This window comes from Heloderma suspectum, chromosome 4, assembly GCF_057233095.1.
Source record: "Heloderma suspectum isolate Gila_16-S chromosome 4, 16-S_ref, whole genome shotgun sequence".
Lineage (NCBI taxonomy): Eukaryota > Metazoa > Chordata > Lepidosauria > Squamata > Helodermatidae > Heloderma > Heloderma suspectum.
In genome coordinates, this window is record NC_139461.1 from 41622205 (window position 1) to 41641342 (window position 19138).

General features: G+C 43.5%; 1 protein-coding gene across 1 annotated transcript in view; it reads right to left on the reverse strand.

Moving 5' to 3' along the window:
- Window positions 1-1572: 1572 nt before the first annotated feature.
- Window positions 1573-19138, reverse strand: part of LAPTM4B (lysosomal protein transmembrane 4 beta) — a 62089-nt gene continuing 44523 nt past the window's right edge. The window contains exons 6-7 of the mRNA XM_084849063.1: window positions 12114-12209; window positions 1573-7439 (exon numbers count right to left, since the gene is read on the reverse strand). Of these exons, the coding sequence (XP_084705189.1) occupies window positions 7365-7439; window positions 12114-12209 (171 nt within the window). The 3' untranslated portion in view covers window positions 1573-7364. The remainder of the gene's footprint in view (window positions 7440-12113; window positions 12210-19138) is intronic.

Here is a 19138-nt window from a genome sequence, read left to right on the forward strand (position 1 = left end):
TGAGTATTACAGTTTTAAGCCTACTCAGAAGTAAGCAGGACAAGGCTTCTGCGCGTCTATTGAGATGCAAGAAGGACTGAATCACTCAGCAGCACTTTCAAATAGCATCCTTTATACCAGGGGTAGGCAACAAGGTGCCCAACCTCTCTCCCCCCCCCCTTCTTTAAATAACATTTTTCTTTACCCGCAGCTGGGACTGCTGTGAAATAGGTTTCTGTTGGTGCTGAAAACTGTGGGTTCAAATAAGTTGTTTAGTGTGTTGGGGCTCAGGCCTACCACTGTCTTGTGCTCGGTATTTAGGGCAGGTTTCTTGTCCTTTACCACACCTCCCATGGCAGCCATTTGTGGTGCTGTCCAGGACAGTTTCTCAAATTGCCAGATCTGTCCATGGCCCAAAAAGCTTGCCTACCCTTGCTATGCCTTATACCAAACTTCTGCATGGCTACTCTCAAGTAAACAGGTCTCCCGCCTGCAAAATGCACAGCTCAGAGTCTTTACAACAGCTGGATCCTTTGCAGGGTGGGAATCCCTTGCTCTATGGTAATCTGTCACAAACAATAGTAAAAGAAAGCCTCATTATCACCTCACTCACTTGCCAGAGTAAACAGAATTCTTCAGTTACCCTGGCACTCCAGCAGATGTTATTATTACTCCTGCTGTGAGGGACCCCCCCCCACCCTGGTACCACCTCCACTCTGCATCTGTCAGCTATGACCTTTCATCCTCTCTGTCTGATATGCTTCACATCTATAATGGATAAAATACAATGACTCTACAGATACCACCCTCAGTTTCTCAGAGGAAGGGTTGGGGTCACACAGTTGAGATACAGAATTCAGAGTGTAAGAGCTACACAACTGTTGATAATATCCCAGGGAAAAACACCTACACACCCAAGTGAAGCAATGTATTCTAAGTTGAAATGAGATGTTCGGAAAAAAGCAGTGCCAAGAACAACCTGCAGTGAAGTAAGAACTGTGAACTTGTGTAATAGAAGGGGAAAAAGTAAGAGTGTTAAGACCAGTGCAAGTCATCTAATAATAGAAGAATCAAGGGTCATGAGAAAGCAGATGGGCGATGTCTCTTCACATGTTGAACTGGAACACTAAATTCCAGAGCATAGTGAACATTGATACCCATGAATTGTGCCATTAGGATTGCCACCATCCATTAGGATTGCTCTGTTAATCATTCATTCATTGCCGATATCCCTTATGCAGCTGAATACAGTTGTGCTAATACACCAGCCTTCCCCAACCTGGGGTGATCCAGATGTTTTGGACTACAACTCCAGAATTCCTGGAGGACACCAGTTTAGGGAAGTCTGTGAAATGGCCTTCTGTTGACTGTAATATGCCAAATTTCCCTGGTGAAGTGTGACTGTAGTTGGTTTTTCTTCTTCACTTTTGCAGAAGATAAGGAAAAGTTCAGAGTTTGAAACAGCAGTGAGGAGTTTGATAAGATTTGCATGCAAATCAGAAATATACAGAAATAGTAGATTCACATCAGAATGTATGTATTAAAAAGTCTCGTAAGTGAATGATGTACAAAGAATGAATGTTACACAGGCATGAGGAAATATCCCTTTTATTAGATATAGTTTTGTTTACACAGAAGATCTGAATGAGAAATATGTACAAGCGTTTACTTTCATACAGATGTTTAAGAATCCCACAAAATCAAATCATTAAACAAAACAAGTGCGTAGTATAATATCCTGTCCAGGCAAACCAAAGCTAAAGAAAATTCTAGAATTTAACACAGCTACAAAGCCTACTCCAGAATACATGTTACCCTGCAAAACAAATGAAGAAAAACCAACCAACCTATGTAATGAGTGAGAAAGTTATGCACTGACTTTAGCAACTAATCTTGGCCACATTATTGCCTAGTTGGCAAGTGAGCATGAAGTCATGATCTGCCTGCACTGGATGTATGGGCATCCACAGCTGTGCCCTGCCTGTACAACATCTCCCTTCAGTCACCCAAGCAGGAAGAGAGAAATTACTTTGCTTCCAGTGTCTTCACTTCATTCTCCACTTGACCATTTTGCCAATTCCCAGAATACCACCCTTTTGAAGAACCTCTGCAACCGTCAAAAGAAAATCAAATGGAAGATGATGTGAAGGTGAAGCAATATGAAATTTACCTCAAGTTGCAGATCAAAAGGGGTGTGTGTGTGTGTGTGTGTGTGTGTGTGATTTTCTTGTCCTTCTCCTTTTTATATCATAAAAAACAACCCTTTCCATCCCAAAGCAGTGGTCAGGGTATAATTCGGCGTTCTTCACATTTGGTGTCAAAATGTCTCCAGCTGGTAAATAGCAAAAAATAATAGTCCCCAAGTCCTCCATCATCCAAAAAGTGCAAGAGGGAATGGGGTTTTAAAGAACAAGAGGTAGAAACCCATATTTTCACATTATACATTTTAAACAAAATCAGAACTTCAGACAATAACAAAAAATCAGGCACACGCCTATATGTGCAAGAGACACAGAACTGGATCCTGATTTAAACATCTATAGAGATATTAAAAATAATGGGACTTACGTTAGTCATGCCAAATATTTCCCACTGACTTCAATGGGTCTACTCTAGGCATGACTAAATCTCGATGCAACCCACTATGTTCTCTGTACTTCACATATTTATAAAAAAAAACAGGAGGGCTGGTGTCATGTAGAGGCTAAGGGCCAAACTACACATGACATTAGTCATTAGCTCAAACAAGTGTGCTTACCTCAGCTGGTTTTATTTTGGAGAAAAAGGAGCTATGGGCCCCCAATCTGGAATGTGCTCCCAATCTGGATTAAGGGCGTATGCTTGGTTTTTGTTTTGCTGATAATCATCCATGACCCAGCTTTCTCCCCCTGAAGGTGCTGTTGCTTTGGGGGATAAAAAAGCAGCCAGGAAAGGAGATTTTCGGTAGAAAACTGGTGTGTCCTCCCCAGTCCAGATTGGGGCCTTGTGCCTGCTTTTTCTCCCAAAAAAAAGTGGCCTGGCTAAGCACGTTTGTAGGTCACATGCAGTTTGGTTGTAAGAGACCAAGCTACAGATCAGGAGGTGCCTGGCTTGGAGTTTGTTTCTGCCATGAACTCGCCAGGTAGCCATTGGGCAAGCCTCTCTCTACCTCAGCTACATAGCAGCAACTACAACATGGATATAATACTGACCTACCTTACAGAGTTGCTGTAAAGTGACATGATAATGGATGTGAAGTGTTTGGACAGCGCCAGATAATGTTAAGTATTAGCATTATTAATTATTACCAACAGGGCCAGGCACTAATAATTAAACCTAACTGGAATTATTTCAAATGCAAACAAGACGGTTTTTACACCAAAGCAGATAGCAAGATATACACGTCTGTCAGTCATGAACAGAGAATTATGGGCTGAAGGCTCCAACTGGAAGAATTTATATCAGCACTTGTATACCTTAGCTGGGGCCACGGTGGCTTAGTGGTTAAGACGCTGAACTGCAGACTGGAAGGTCGGCAGGACAGCAGTTCAAGACCCGAGTGCTGCGTGACGGAGTGAGCTCCCGTCTTCAGTCCCAGCTTCTGCCAACCTAGCACTTTGAAAGCAAGAAATTGCAAGTAGATAAATAGGTACCGCCTCGGCGGGAAAGGTAACCGCATTCTGTGCACCTCGGTGTTCAGTCGTGCCGGCCACATGACCACGGAAGCGTCTTCGGACAGCGCTGGCTCTTCGGCTTAGAAACGGGGATGAGCACCGCACCCTAGAGTCAGACATGACTGGTTGGGGACACCTTTACCTTTTTATACCTTAGCTAGCGTAGGGTCCCCCGACAGCTATATTTGCAAGCAAGCTCCCATGTAAAAATGTTCACATTTTGGATATTTAAGAGGTATTTATTTACCACACGAAATGACTCAAAAGAATGGATGGCATGATTCTAAATCACACGGGGCACAACAAGCCATACAAAATTCAGCATTTAAAAATTACCATCCATTTCAAGGGGGGAGATTAAAGACCTTGTTTAGCTTCCACTGCAATCAATGGGATTTTAAAAGGGGCTTGTTCCCATTGTCTGTAACTGCTGGATGGGATTATACAAGCCGGCAAAGGATATCAAAGAACTGTGGCAGCTGTAAAATAAATAACTTGGCCACAGGCTGAAAACAGAGAACTTATAAAACCTAATCTGAGGGACTGTGATAATTTACTGCTTGCCAATCAATTTGTTATAGGAACATAGGAAGCTGCCTTATACCGAGTCAGTCCCTTGGTCCATCAAGCTCAGTACTGTCGACACTGACTGGCAGTGGTTCTCTAGGGTTTCAGGCGGGAATTTGAAGTATACAGTGTCCTGAATAGGACAGGGTTATGTTTCCCACTCAGCTTCCTATGATATATCTAAGGGCCGCATTCTACATTAAGCAGCAGCAAACAGGTTTTCCACTGTGAAGCAAATTTCTTGGCGCTCGTCCCTGGGATACACACGTAGTTGAAAATATGCACTTGTATCTCTTTTTCACACATGTATGCTCACATTTCAAAGTGTAAATGTACAATGTTTTATGGATGCTCCTTAAAAATATCCTTAGTGAAACAACCTAGAGTGGGTGGGGCATGGAGGCTAACATTAGACCCCCAACTCTAGAGAAGAGTTGATGTATCAGTAGGGATGCTGGCCCAAGACCTCCTGCTGCCCAAGGCAGGCCAGAAAGTGCCACTTGCCATTGTCAACTCCATCTCCTTTTCTTCCCCACCCCACCATGGATGGTGTGCCAACTTGCCCCTGGTCCTTCCACCTTCACAGCTGCCCCTACAGGCTCTCTGGGCCCATGATCGTGCTCCACAATGGCCAGCTCTAAGGAACTAAGTGATGTTACCAGCCACAGACAGAATGCATTTTTGTGTTTAGAGCACAGTACAGAGTGTATTTTGGAAATGGAATGTAAACTGACCTTTTCCAGTCTTGTGGCCACTGTTGAGTGTTCCAAATTTGTTGGCATATTGAGTGCAGCACTTTAACAGCATCATCTTTTAGGATTTTAAATAGCTCAGCTGGAATACTGTCATCTCCGTGTTCAAACTACAATTGCGCTCATTTCACATGCCAGCAAGGTTATGCTCAAAATCCTACAAGCTTCAGCAGTATGTGAACTGAGAACTACCGGAAGTACAAGCTGGGTTTCGAAGAGGCAGAGGAACTAGAGATCAAATCGCCAACATTCGCTGGATCATGGAGAAAGCAAGAGAATTCCAGAAAAACGTCTATTTCTGCTTCATTGACTATGCTAAAGCCTTTGATTGTGTGGATCACAACAAACTGTGGCAAATTCTGAAAGAGATGGGGGTACCAGACCACCTTACCTGTCTCCTGAGAAACCTGTACGAGGATCAAGAAGCAACAGTAAGAACCGGACATGGAACAACCGATTGGTTCAAAATCGGGAAAGGAGTACGACAAGGCTGTATATTGTCACCCTGCTTATTTAACTTATATGCAGAGTACATCATGAGAAATGCCGGGTTGGATGAATCACAGGTCAGAATTAAGATTGCCGGGAGAATTATCAACAACCTCAGATACGCAGACGATACCACCCTAATGGCAGGAAGCGAAGAGGATCTAGAGAGCCTCTTGTTGAGGGTGAAAGTGGAGAGTGCAAAAGCTGGTTTGAAACTCAACATTAAAACAACTAAGATCATGGCATCTGGCCCCATCACTTCCTGCATATAGAAGGGGAAGAAATGGAAGAGGTGACAGATTTTATTTCCTTGGGCTCCGAGATCACCACAGACGGTGACTGTAGCCATGAAATTAAAAGACGTTTGCTCCTTGGGAGGAAAGCTATGGCAAACCTAGACAGCATAGTAAGAAGCAGAGACATCACCTGCTGACAAAGGTTCATATAATCAAAGCTATGGTTTTTCCAGTAGTAACGTATGGCTGTGAGAGCTCGACTATATGGAAGGCTGAGCGCCGAAGAATTGATGCTTTTGAACTGTGGTGCTGGAGAAGACTCTTACGAGTCCCCTGGACTGCAAGGAGGTCAAATCAGTCCATCCTAAAGGAAATCAACCCTGACTGCTCTTTGGAAGGACAGATACTGAAGCTGAAGCTCAAATATTTTGGCCACCTAATGCGAAGAGAAAACTCCCTGGAAAAGGCCCTGATGCTGGGAAAGACTGAAGGCAAAAGGGGACGGCAGAGGATGAGATGGCTAGATAGCATCACCGATGCAATGAGCATGAACTTGAGCACGCTCCGGGAGAGAGCGCAGGACAGGAAGGCCTGGCGTGCTATGGTCCATGGGGTCACGAAGAGTCGGACACGACTGAACGACTGAACAACAACAGAGTGTATTTGTCTTTTTTTTCTTTTTACAGCTGATCCTGAACTTTATAAATGAAATAAATTTATGTTTCTAAACACAGTTCTATCATAGAGTGCTGAGCATTTGTTTCTTCAGACCTCAGGGTAGCCATCCACTCTTGTGAAGGATGATTTTTGAAGACACCAGCTTTCCTTACGGCACCTGAGAACTGTGTTGAAAATTGTTCTTAATATTTCCCAATAAGATTATCTTAGCTTAAAATGCTACTTTTTATTATGTTTTTAAAAAGAAAATGGATAGTTATTGTCCTTGATAACATGAATATAGGCTTATCTTCTTTTAAAAAAACTGACTGTGGATTGGATCCAGACTTGCCATAGACACTCCTGCTACAGTAACGGGGGGAAATGGTTTTCATCAATTCCACCTTTGCCCAGCAGCCCGCTGAAAATATGCTCCAGAGGATTGGGGAACTCTCTGGAAGAGTATGGGAGGCGGCATTGAGGACTGCAGGGAAAAGGGGGAACTGGCAAAAATTGCCTCTTTCTTCCTGCTGGAAGAAAGCCATTCCCTGCTGGATTTCAGTTTGTCCTTTCCACGCATGAAAAGCCCCCTTCCATTCATGGATAGGCAAGTCTTGATCCAATACAATGCTACAACTTGAAGCATGAAGGAAATTTCAGAAACCTGCTCTAATTGATCTGAAAACTCTGAAGATAACAACCGCACAAAATTCCACACTCTACAGTTTCTGGGGGTGTAAAGTACAAATTTCCTAGATTTGCAGGATAAGACATGAGAAAATAAACAACTGCAACCTTAGCTAAATCAAGAAAATAAACAACTGCAACCTTAGCTAAATCAAGATGGTTCTCAAGCCAGTTCAATGCTGCTTTAGGCAAACATCATTTTAAAAAATAATCGGTCTACAGCAAAATAGGAATACATAAATCTGGGAGATTATACATCCCGTCTTGAAAATGAAAGGATCTATTGCTCAGGTGTTGTGAAAAGTAAAGCTATTTGTTCTTTAGGTACATTTCACACATGCTGCTTATGCAGACACATAGGGGGGTGGTGGATCTTTGGCAGTGCCATTTGCAGGATCATCATACGGTGGCAACAGCACCTGAAGAGGAGCAAAAAGAAATCTTGATTTTGAAAATGTTAAGGCTGAAATTTACAAAGACTTATAGCAATTCATCTCAAGGGGGGTTGGATTTGATGGTCTTGTAGGCCCCTTCCAACCCTACTATTTTATTATTCAAGCCTTACCATGATATATCCAGCTGACTGCATTTACTACATGTGTATCCCACATTTTCTCCTTCAAGGAGCTGAAGGAAGTGTGCTGTCCCTGTTTTACCTTCATAAAACTCTGTGAGGTAGACTAGACCAGGAGTGGGCAACACGCAGCCCGCATGCAGTGCTCTTTGAGTGGCCTAGGAGAATCTGGGGAAGCCCACCAAGCTGATGGGCCGCAGGGAAAAGACCGCTGTTAACGGCGCTATTAACTGTGCTGGGACAACCATCCCAGTTGGGGTGCAGCCCAAAAGAGCTGGGATCATTGCTTCTGCGTTGCTAATAGAGGCAGGGAAGCAACAATCCAAACTGGGGTCGCTGTGTGCAGGGGGGAGGGGACAGGCTTTAGCCTCCCCCTCCTTTAGCAACCCCAAAGCAGTGACTCAGTAGAAGTCACAGGAGCACTGCTTCTGCTCCTGCTAACAGCAGCAGTTTTGGATTTAGCTGCTGCACAGTAAACCTTTGTGCCATGGAACCTTAAGTTGATGTACTAAGGGTGCAATGCTATGCATGTTTAGACAGAGAAAAGGCCTACAAAAGGCTGGGAGTTGTAGGCCTTTTCTCTGTCTAAACATGCATAGGATTGTGCCCTAACAGACTATAGCATCAGGCTGTTAAGTTACACTGGGGAATGTTCAAACTGTGTCCCCCCGCACTTCCACACACCTTCATTCAAGGTAGCTCCTTGGGGGATTCCAGAATTGAAGTGGAGCATAGACTTGTGCTCCCTATCTTCAAATATTAGCTACTTCAGTCTTGAATGCAACAGTGCTGCACGTATGTTCTGACAGATTTGGTTCAAACAATACTGCACATTGGTTTTTATTGATTGGACATTTGCTTTCTTGGGCCTCTTATTGTTTTGTCTTTGGAGACATTCCATCCACACTAGCCCAGCTGTGAAGAGCTGTTAGGAGCAGCAGCAAACCTACATTTCATCCAGCCAATAATTGTAATAAAGCAAACAACCAGTTTAGGGGAAACATGAGAGGCCAGGTCATTGAACTGGCCACCTGCTTAAGCTTTTTCCCAAAAGCTCTGTCATGATGTATTTGTATCTACATATGCACAAATTGAAGACCACCCAGAGCCATGCACAGTTATGGAACTGCTGCATCATGCAGAAGGAACAATGAGGCACAGAGAAGGATGGTAGAGGTATTGTTTTCTCTCCCCTGTTGCCAGGCAAAATTTAGCAATGCATTTACTCCTACAGCCTGTCCAGTCAATTAATTAGAGCAAGAGTGGATGGAATGGGAAATGAATGAACATGGAAACGGTCTACATAGACCTTCCATTTGTCTATTTAGAATTACACTAATAATGTAATTATTACCAAGAAATTACCAAGGATACCAAGTAATTTCAGAGTTTGCTAAATCATTAACCTTGCACATATCCTAAAGCATATAGCCAGGATAAGATCCAATGCAGGAGTTGGGATCCACAGCATGCTTCCTTTGATGCTTCCTATGCTGGGAAAGATTGAAGGCAAAAGGAGAAGGGGACGGCAGAGGATGAGATGGCTAGATAGCATCACCGATGCAATGAATATGGACTTGAGCACACTCCGGGAGAGAGCGCAGGACAGGAAGGCCTGCCGTGCTATGGTCCATGGGGTCACGAAGAGTCGGACACGACTGAATGTCTGAACAACAACAACAATGTGAACACACTCTGTTGGCATGATGTTATTTCTTTGACTTCTATCCTGCCTTTCAATCCAGAAAGATCCCCAAGATGTCCTTCTGCATGCAAAGCATGTACTCGACCCGGAGAGCTATGGTCCAAGAGTAGGGCTGGGAAAGGCCTCTGCCACAGACCCTGGAGAGCCACTGCCAGTTAAAACTGCCAGTTGTTGGACAAGGTTGGACATACCAATGGCTCAGTAAAAAGGCAGCTCCTCTGGCTGTGCTGGAACTGGCCCTCTATTTTGTACAGCTAGTCTACAGAACATCTACACTAGGGTTGCAAAAGGTGAAGTTCGTGGGCCGCATGTGGCCTGCCAAGTCATTTCTGGCAGCCCGCAAGACCCCACCCCCTGCATCTACCTTCATGGTGGCACTGCCTGGGGTTCCCCATGCTAACAAGGGAAACCCCAGGGAAACCCAGGTGTGTGTGTTCGTGCGAACATGCATATGTACAGCCCCCTGGTGCCGCCCAATGTGGCCCTCAGGTCCAAAAGGCTGTTCACCCATGATCTACGCACTATGTGTGGCTTGGAACAACGGGGGTGGGGGGAGTGCTCCATCATGGGGTGCCCCTGGAAACTGCTTGTGATCACTGGCAGCAGCATGCACTAACCTGCATAGTGTACCTATGGACATACAGGGCCTCTATACTTTGCATTCTGCATGCTATTGCTGTGCAGAGGACTGTGCCCTCAGCCAACTTTTTCCTTTTGTTACAAGGAAAACGTTAGTGTGTGCTTCATACAAACCAGAACATGGTTCGGAGATTCTGTCTGAAACACGCTGGCTATGGACAGTTTAAGTGTTTCTTAATGTATTGTCATTTGTCAAGAAGTATATTCCAGGGTAACTCCCACTTCCTCTGAGCAGGAAGCAACCTAAATGTTTATCTTTGAGCATTTCCATTAGAAACCATCCCGGAGTAATTACAGATGGAAGCCAGACCGCTCTGAGATAATTTATAACCTTGATTCTCAGTGCTGCCAAACGTTTTCCTAGGAACACATTTGTACATTTGCTACATGCACGTGTGTGTATGTGTGTGTGGTAGCCCAGGCATAGAATATCTATTTATTTTTAGGAAAATAAAAGAGCTCTCTTTAGGCAGATAGCATACATTTAGCAAATGATGAAGTTACATAAAATATATACTGTGCTGTAGCAAGAGCATCTGGGACTCATTCCCAGATGGGTATCTCCAAGAAACTGGCCTGCAGGGCCTCATGCAGAGCAGAGTTTGTGGGGGAAAGTCCACAGTATTGCAGTCTTCCAGTACGTTGGGGTGTGGACAGTCATAGGTTCTGGAAATTGCAAATTACTTTGATTCAATGACATTGCTGCATCATACGCCACAACATTCAAATATTTGGACAGGGGGTCACCATTGTGTCACATTCTTTTGTCTAGGGCTTCCAAGGCTCCAGAGACAACAGATGGAGGTTTTGAGGGAGGAAAGGGACTTGGAGGAAGCAGGAAAAAGGGAGGGTCAAAAATGGGTTGTTGGTTCTCATTTTACACAAGAAGCTCAGTTCAGGTATTATAAAAATGTACAAATGGAACATCCCTGTGGCTACACTATGGTTTGGATATACATATCATGGCTTATTTAGCCAATTTATGCACAAATGTCTGCATGCTTTATCCTTGTGCTGGCCGTTGTGTTAAATTAATAATAATTTCCTGTTGCATCGAATCTGGAAACTGTTTACCAGGATCAGAACAGCTCAGGATTTGAAACCTTGGTTTGAAGTTGGCATAAGATTCCGGCTTGTTCCAATCCTGGTAACCATCTTTTTGAGCTTCAGACACAATGGAAGATTACAGTTAATTAACCCAGGAAGTGTTGAAGAGAAGTATGCTGAGAAGTGGGGAAGGAAGGGGCTGGCGCAATGATGCAGTGTGTGGGCAAGAGGGATGGTATCCAATGTTAGTCCTATTTACAGTAGACCCATTGAAATGAATGAGACTTATGTTAGTCATGACTAACTTAAGACTCATTCATTTCAATGGGTCTACTCCACATAGGACTAACACTGGATACTACCCAAGGCTCACGCATGTCTCAGGTAGTGGAGATATGTACATCGGAACTCCACCACTGTGAATATAACATCATCGCAAGAGCCCTGCTGGATCTGACCAAAGCTCCATTTGGACCAGCATCCTGTTTCCAGCAGTGGTCAACCAGATGCTACCAGGAATCCAAGAAGCAGAGTATGAAGGAAATAGCTCCCCACCCTGCCGGAAGTGGTATTCAGAAGCATGCATACAGCCTCTGAACATAGCCAGTCCTTTTAGCTGCAATGGCTAATAGTCCATGCTGTACCTAACCTTGATGAATTTATTGAATCCCTTTTAAAAGGGGTATATACTAGTGTGGAGGAAGTACTTCTGATCTGGCTAACAGCCCTTACTTCTTAGCAGTAATTTGCTAAGACCAGTCTTTGCCCCCATGCTAACATGAACCACATCTAGGAAGCAGCAGCTGTGCCAGGGCAACTGGTGTTGCTTCCTCCACACCAGTGCATCAATGGGGACACTTGCTGCAGAGGATTTTAGGAACATAGGAAGCTGGCTTGTACTGAGCCAGCCCACTGGTCCATCTAGCCCAGTATTGTTGACACTGACTGGCAACAGCTCTCCAGGGTGTCAGGCAGGAATTTTTCTATCCCTACCTGGAGATGCTGGGGGATTGAACCTCGGACCTTCTGGATGTAAAGCAGGTGCTCTACCACTGAGCCACAGCCATGCAGGTCATACTATCCAGACCTAGAAACCATCAGAGCCCCAATCAGTTTCAACACCCTTACCGCCGTGTCATTAGTAGTAATATAGACCAGGACATCAGAGTTGTTTCTGTTATTAATGTACCGGTAACAGTTCCATACGCAGCTGATCAGGTAAGCCTGGGGGCAGGGAGAAGAGAGAGAAGACATGGGTGGAGTTTGTAATAGAGTTTCTTTACCACATGTTTCTTACCATGGAGTGTTATCTGATGCTTAAGAAATCCTTTTTTTCTATCCCATCTGCAGTGGTGTAGAGTGGCCGGGGTTCGCAGGGACGCAGCACCAGCACATCGTTATTAAGCGGGGACGCTGGCGTCATGCGTCACCCTCTCCCCACATCAGAATTCCCTGTTCCCTCTGAGCTTAGCAGCAATCCTCACAATAGCTGGGGGGGAAATGAATTTTCCCAGCAACAATATATTGCTCCTTGTAATGTAAACCATTTTGGAGCAGCTTGGTCTGAAATGGGCAATTGACCCTTTAGCTTTGCAAAAGACCTGCTCCCAGCAGATGAAAAATCCTAGAACTGGCTTGTTGATATGGCTCAACAGAGCTGCCTGCAATTTTGGACTCTCCCTGGGTGGCTACGGGGACTGTCACGATGAGTGCCTGCTCTTCAAAATTTACCACTTCACCACTGCCTGTCTGTGAAAAGAATAACATTAGTCTGTAGGAGCAAAAACAATGAAGAGCATGGTGAAACCTTAAAATCTAGCAGCATGTGGCACGCAAGAATTCCTTGCAAGCAGTCAGGAAGAGAAGACTTCCTTAGTTGGGAGAGAACTGGTACTCTTCATTTGTTTGCTTCAGGTCGTAAATAGGCCACTAATGTCTAAGGGCACAAATCAGACTTACGTTATAGGAACAGTCAAGACAGCATGGAAGCATACTTACAGCCTGGTGCCATGCAGATGTTTTGGATTAAAACTCCCATCAGCCCCAGCTGGCATGGACAATGGTAAGTGATGACGGGACTTGGAGTCCAAATCATGTGCAGGGCACCGCACTGGGGAAAGCATGTACAGACAATACGATTTCCTGTTCAGCATCAGTGGAAATCACCCTCCTCTTTCCCCAAAACAGTTTTGCAGTTACTTCTTAATTTCTCTGGGTTAATTCCACCTATAGACTTATTTGCAAGGCAGCTGTAAAGACTTAACGGATTTGTGACATAAGCTCATAAGCTCTCACAAGGCAAACGCTGTAGTAGATGGATCTTATGCACATTTTAAAACTCCACAAAAGCAGAAAATGCGCAGTTCAGGGAGTGCAAATCCATCCCCCTTTAGGTTTTCTCCAAGGAAATGCAGACGTAGGGGCTGTACGAACATTAAGCCTAAGCAGTTCCTGCTCTGATGTACTGGAACAAAACTGCAACTGTTATTTCAAATGACAGCAACCTTGGCTTGCAGTTGTCGCTGCTCTGCAAACATTTTTAATCGTTTGTTGCTGGAGTCACAAAAATGGGTTCTGCCTATCAGTACTTGTGGCTAGGCCCCGAAAACATGTGCTTAAAGAGGGGAGCAGTTTCCCTGTGAGCCAGGCTCATGGGGGCTTCCTAATCAAAGAGGTCCATGGCTCCCCGACAACAGGCAATGGCAACGAGAGTGATTACTGACACATATTTGGGAATATGAGCAGCTAAACTCAGTTTGCTCGCCAAGTGCGTTGGAGACGCACACACAGCCGTTGTAATGGAAATTCATTCTGCCCGGCCACTTTCCTGCAGATTTGTCCTTAAAAGCCTTTTATTCTGCTGAAACACCATTAGACTGAGTCACTGACCTATTTTACAGTGTATACCTTTCCTATCTAAAAATACAGGAGTGATTTCCCCCCCAAATATGGCTTTAATATACTTCACTCAGTAGTCTAGCTAGAACAGGAAGCTAATTCCTTGAGTTCCTTCTGTAAAGAGAGCTGGTGTAGAATAGTGGCTAAGAATTTCCATTACTCGCATGCTGGTTGGGAATGATGGGAATTGCAGTCCAACACACTGGGAGGGCACCAGCTTGGGGAAAGCTAAGAGGCTGAGCTCAAGGCAGCTGCTGGTTCAAATCTCACTTCTGCTATGGCCTTAGGTAAGTCACTCTCTCATCCTCAGTTCCCCCATCTGCAATATGTACGGAATAACAACAACAACAGATATTAATGATGGTGAGACTTCCCTAACAGCAGGGGTGTCAAACCCCTTTCAACCCGAGGGCTACACTTAACTGCAGAGAAGGTCCTGGGAGCCACGTCCCAAGTATGGGGGGGTGGGGTGAACAGGGTGGGGCCAAAAATACCAACACGGATTAGCTTGAAGCTCTTTCCGCCAGTAACTAAGCCTTAGGAGAAGGATTTCAGCCTTTTGCAATGGGGGAAACTGCAAAAGCTGGGAAACCACCAAACGACTGGTAGTTGTAGGAAGGGGTGGGGCCAGAGGAAGGGGTGTGGCCATCTGGGGAATTCCAGAAGGCTAGATTGGGACTGCAGGCAGTCAGGATTTGGCCTGCAGATCTGAGGTTCCCCACCTCCACCTTACAGGATTTCTGTAGGGAATACAGTTAGATAATGCAAGTGAAATGCTCTGAACTCTCAAAAGCACTATACAAAAGTAGTTCTTTAAATTAAAGACTTAATAGTACACCTCCATCCCCTAGTGTACGAAGTGCGCTACAGTCTAGATAATTCATTCTCACTAGAACACTGCAAGGTATAAAGAAACTTATAATCAAGTGCCATTTGATGCTGGCTCGTTTGAACTAACCATACTTTAAATTATTTAGAATTCCCAGAGTTTGGATATAAAATCTAGAATTCCCAGAGTTCAGATGTAGAATCTAGAATTTCCAGAGTTTGGGGAACTCTGCTAAGTTTAACACTGAAAGGAGATGCTTTTGAGCTCCCCCTCTGGTGCGTACCAGATGCATGTGAGCCCAAAGCTGGCTGTGGCCCATTCCTGTAATGCTAAAATATGGTTTAGCATTACGACTGAACTTCCCCTCTGTGTAACATGTAAAAAGGCCCCCGTAGTGCTTTTCAAAGGAAGAACATGAAACTTCAGCACAATTAAGTTCCTTGGCCTATTTTAAAAAAATGCCCTCAATGGCTGAACATTCCATTCTAAACTGAACTTGCATGCTCTCTCTTAAGGGAGTGAAGAAAAAGCCCTGGAACACCAGTTTAAACGTTACAGAATTTATTTAACTCCAAACGTACTTCTATTTTACTAGCACCCTCCTTTTTCAATTGTAAGATTACAATAATCTCATATACACGATGAGTATAAAAGATTAATTAGCCATACATTTCTTCAGTTGCTTCTGTGTTCTGAAATGCAGAAAAGGGTGTGTGTGTGTGTTAGGAGCGAGAGTAATTTCATCTTGGTGTAAGCAAATGCAATCTGGTGAAGTATTAAAAGAAATACGGCAGAAGAAAGTAAAGATGGCCAAATATAAAAGCTCTCCATGTACAGGAAACCACAAAGCAGTGCCGTGCTGCCTGCCAAAGATTAATAGGATCCAGTGGCTTGGTTTTACAAGGTTTTAAAGGGCTACTAACATAGACCTGGGCTTCAACTTTTGGCTCATAAACAGTGACAAAATTAAAATTTATCTTTAATAAAAATAACTCAGGCATATTTAAAGAGGATGGTTGCTCCTTGCCTTGAACATCCTTTTCCTGCCTAGCAGGGACCGATAACAATTTATAACTTTTACTAATTCAAAACAAAGTTTCAATGTACAGGGCCTCATGAAATTTGCTGAGTGAGATTGGGAGGAATGAAAATCCAACCGAGCAAGAATAAAGTAGGGGGTAAATGGTTTAAAGATTGCCATGCTGAGAAAATGAGCTGGGGATTATACTTCCCCACAAATGGATTGAGTCAGCAATGCAGTATGGTTGCAAAGAAACCTAATCCTATTTCACTCTGCATTAGCAGAAGCATCATATCAAAGATTGCAGGGGGGGGGTACTACTTTCTCTCAACATGTCAAAAGTTGAGGCCCAAATGCATACTGAAAAGTTAAGAGCAGCGATCATGATTATGTGATTGGAACTGAAATTGTACAAGTAGTGAAAAGTAAGCATTTAGGAGAAAATATTTAAGTAGCGGGATTGGGGGTGTGGGGAAGAGTGATAACCATCTTCAAACCTCTTAAAGATTTTTTATAAATAGAAAGGGGAACAATTAATTCTTTATTTAACACATCTGTAAACAGTTCTCCATCCAATATATTCCAGGGCTGTGAACAATAAATATAAATAATAAATTTATATCATAATACACTAAAATATGCCAAACAATTGTTTTCTCTATCTTAAAAAGAAAAGAATTCAAGGCAACTAGGTTAAAAGATGGGGCAACTCTTAAAAAATTGAATAATGTTAAGCATTTCCTATGAAGAACATTTTAGTTATGGAGCATATTGGTCTAGTGAAGTTGGAGAGGCTATTCAAAGGCTATTTGTTGGTAAAGGCTATTAAAAGGAAGCTTGAGAAGATACTTCTCAACTTCGATCTCTGGGATGACATGCATCCTGGCAAAGCTTGCTTAATTCTTGACCCACCAAGCTGAACACAGCTGTGTATTGAAAGCTTGCCTGGTGTTCAGCAAATTTCTTGCTTCTTCAGTAGCCACTGGCAGAGCACACAGCAAAACCAGGAAGTCTAGTGAGCTACTGTGGGGCTGCATTTGCCTTGGTCACAAGATACGTGGAGCCTGGGTTGGACTACAGGACCTTGGTGGTTCTTTCCAACACTGCCTGAAAGTAACTAAATACATCCGTAGACTACCCATCATAGATATCTCGAAAACTTAATACTGGACAGGTAACACCAGAATATAAAATAAAGAGAAGGTTAGACAGTTCTGTTATTGGAAACTAAAAAGTTACCTCGTAAATACTGAAGTAATAAGAAAGATCCATAATAATGCAGATATATATGGAATATTAAGCCATCATGAGTGATGGGAGATACATGCCAAAGTCCAAACAAAATGGAAAGCAAGACCGTGCTCTAGAACAGCCTTCCCCAACCTGGTGCCCTCCTGCTGGCTAGGGGGTGCTGGTTATTGTAGTCCAACACATCTGGAGGGTGCCATGTTGGGGAAGGCTGCTGTAGATGCAAAGCAGAATGAGGCTGCTCTCATGTCTGTGCCCATTTGGCCAAGGGCATGACAAAATCCTTTATTCTGCATTGTCATAGCAGGATTTCAGAATAGATATACCATAATGTTTTGTTCCACTTATAGACTTGGGAGTCTCCAGTTGATCCATTCCAGTGTTACATGAAACAGGTACGCTGTTTAGAAAATACATTCTAGAAAAGAAGCCAACTGTGTAATCCTATACATCTCCACTCAGAGGTAAATCCCACGGAGTTCAATGGACCTTGCACAATCATATCCATGTCTACTCAGAAGCCCCACTTCGTTAAGCTGAATTTGCTTCAAGGTAATTATGTACAGCATACTTTTGGGGGTGGAGGGAAGGTTTTTTTGGTTTTCAAATAGAGCCAGTGTGGTGTAGTGGCAAGAGTGTTGGGCTGGGAGTCGGGAGATTCGGGTTCAAGTCCCCACTCGGCCATGGAAGCTCACTGGGTGACTTTGGGCCAGTCACAGACTCTCAGCCCAACCCACCTCACAGGGTGGTTGTTGTGAGGATAAAATGATGGCGGAGAAGGATTATGTATGCCGCCTTGGGTTCCTTAAGGAGGAAAAAAGATGGGATATAGGTGTAATAAATAAAATAAATAAATAGAGGACATGTTTTTCAAAGTACAGAAGAACTATAGGCATCATTAAGTTGCCCAAATTATGTCTGGATACAAGTGACCATATTTTTCAGAGCTGAAGAGCATTTGAAGAAGATGCCCACTGCTCACTATGTAGACATTCATCCCACTTCCGCCTTGAATAAACAGATTTTGAAATTTTCATATTCTTTAAAAAAAATCACAGAACTCTACAATATCTATTTGATTAGCCACAGAAGTGGAACAAATGTGTGTTTCACAATGCAAAGCTACTTTGAACCCACCTTTTAACTCTCATGAAAACTACCGTCTTATCTCAAGGCTTTAGCTCTGCTGGAATTTCTCCAGCTTTAGTTTCAGTTGTCATTCTGTCTGTCTTCAACAGCATTCCCCAGATGTGTCAGACCACTATTGTTGGTTGCTTTGCCCACTTGTAGTCCAACTTGTCTGGATAACACCAGGTTGAGAAAGGCTAATCTACCAGATATCAGTACCTGTCCTTTCCTGCTATCCTCAGTGATCTCTTGGATTATGTCAGACTGCCTCTGCTACTTACTGCTGTCTTCATTAGGAATAAGGAAATGAGTATCAAAATGTAATGGAACTGGCACTATATGGCATATCTATCAATGGTGAACGACACAGTGTACTTGATTATGGCTTTCATTTCATTGTGCTGATTCCATAAATCTGCAAAGCAGATTTAGGCTTTATGCAAAACACAAAGAATTCAAAATTAGAATGCCAGAGATGGCTGGACTTCTGCATTAAGTTTATATTTCTCACTTAGCACATCAGAGGCTAAGTGAATGCTAGAATGATAAGAGATGTTATAATATGGGCCAAAGTCCATCTTCCCAATAATACCCCCCCCACACACACACACAACTTTGGCTTCACTTAGTCCATTTTTGCCCGCTGAAGGGTTTTCCATCCTCCAAAACAAAAGGTTAGTCCAAGAAATGAGATAATCTTGACCTACTTTCAGCAAAACTAGTTGAGTGAACAAACTTAAGCCAGTTTAAGCCTTGTGAAATAAATGAGACTTACATCCAACTATACAAGCTTGGCTGTTTTGCAGATCAGTGGCTCATTCTACAGAACAAGGATGGGGAACCTCTGGCTCTTGTGCCAGATGTGCCCCCAGGGGTTCCCCATCCGCCTGCAAACTTCTTTTGCAGTTATCTCCAATCAGTGATCGGAAATGACAAGGCATTTAAAGGGATTTTGCCTTTAAGTTACCTGAAAAGAACTGAGCGATGCTTTACAGGCATGAGAGCTGTCGCATAGAATGGAGGCGAGCA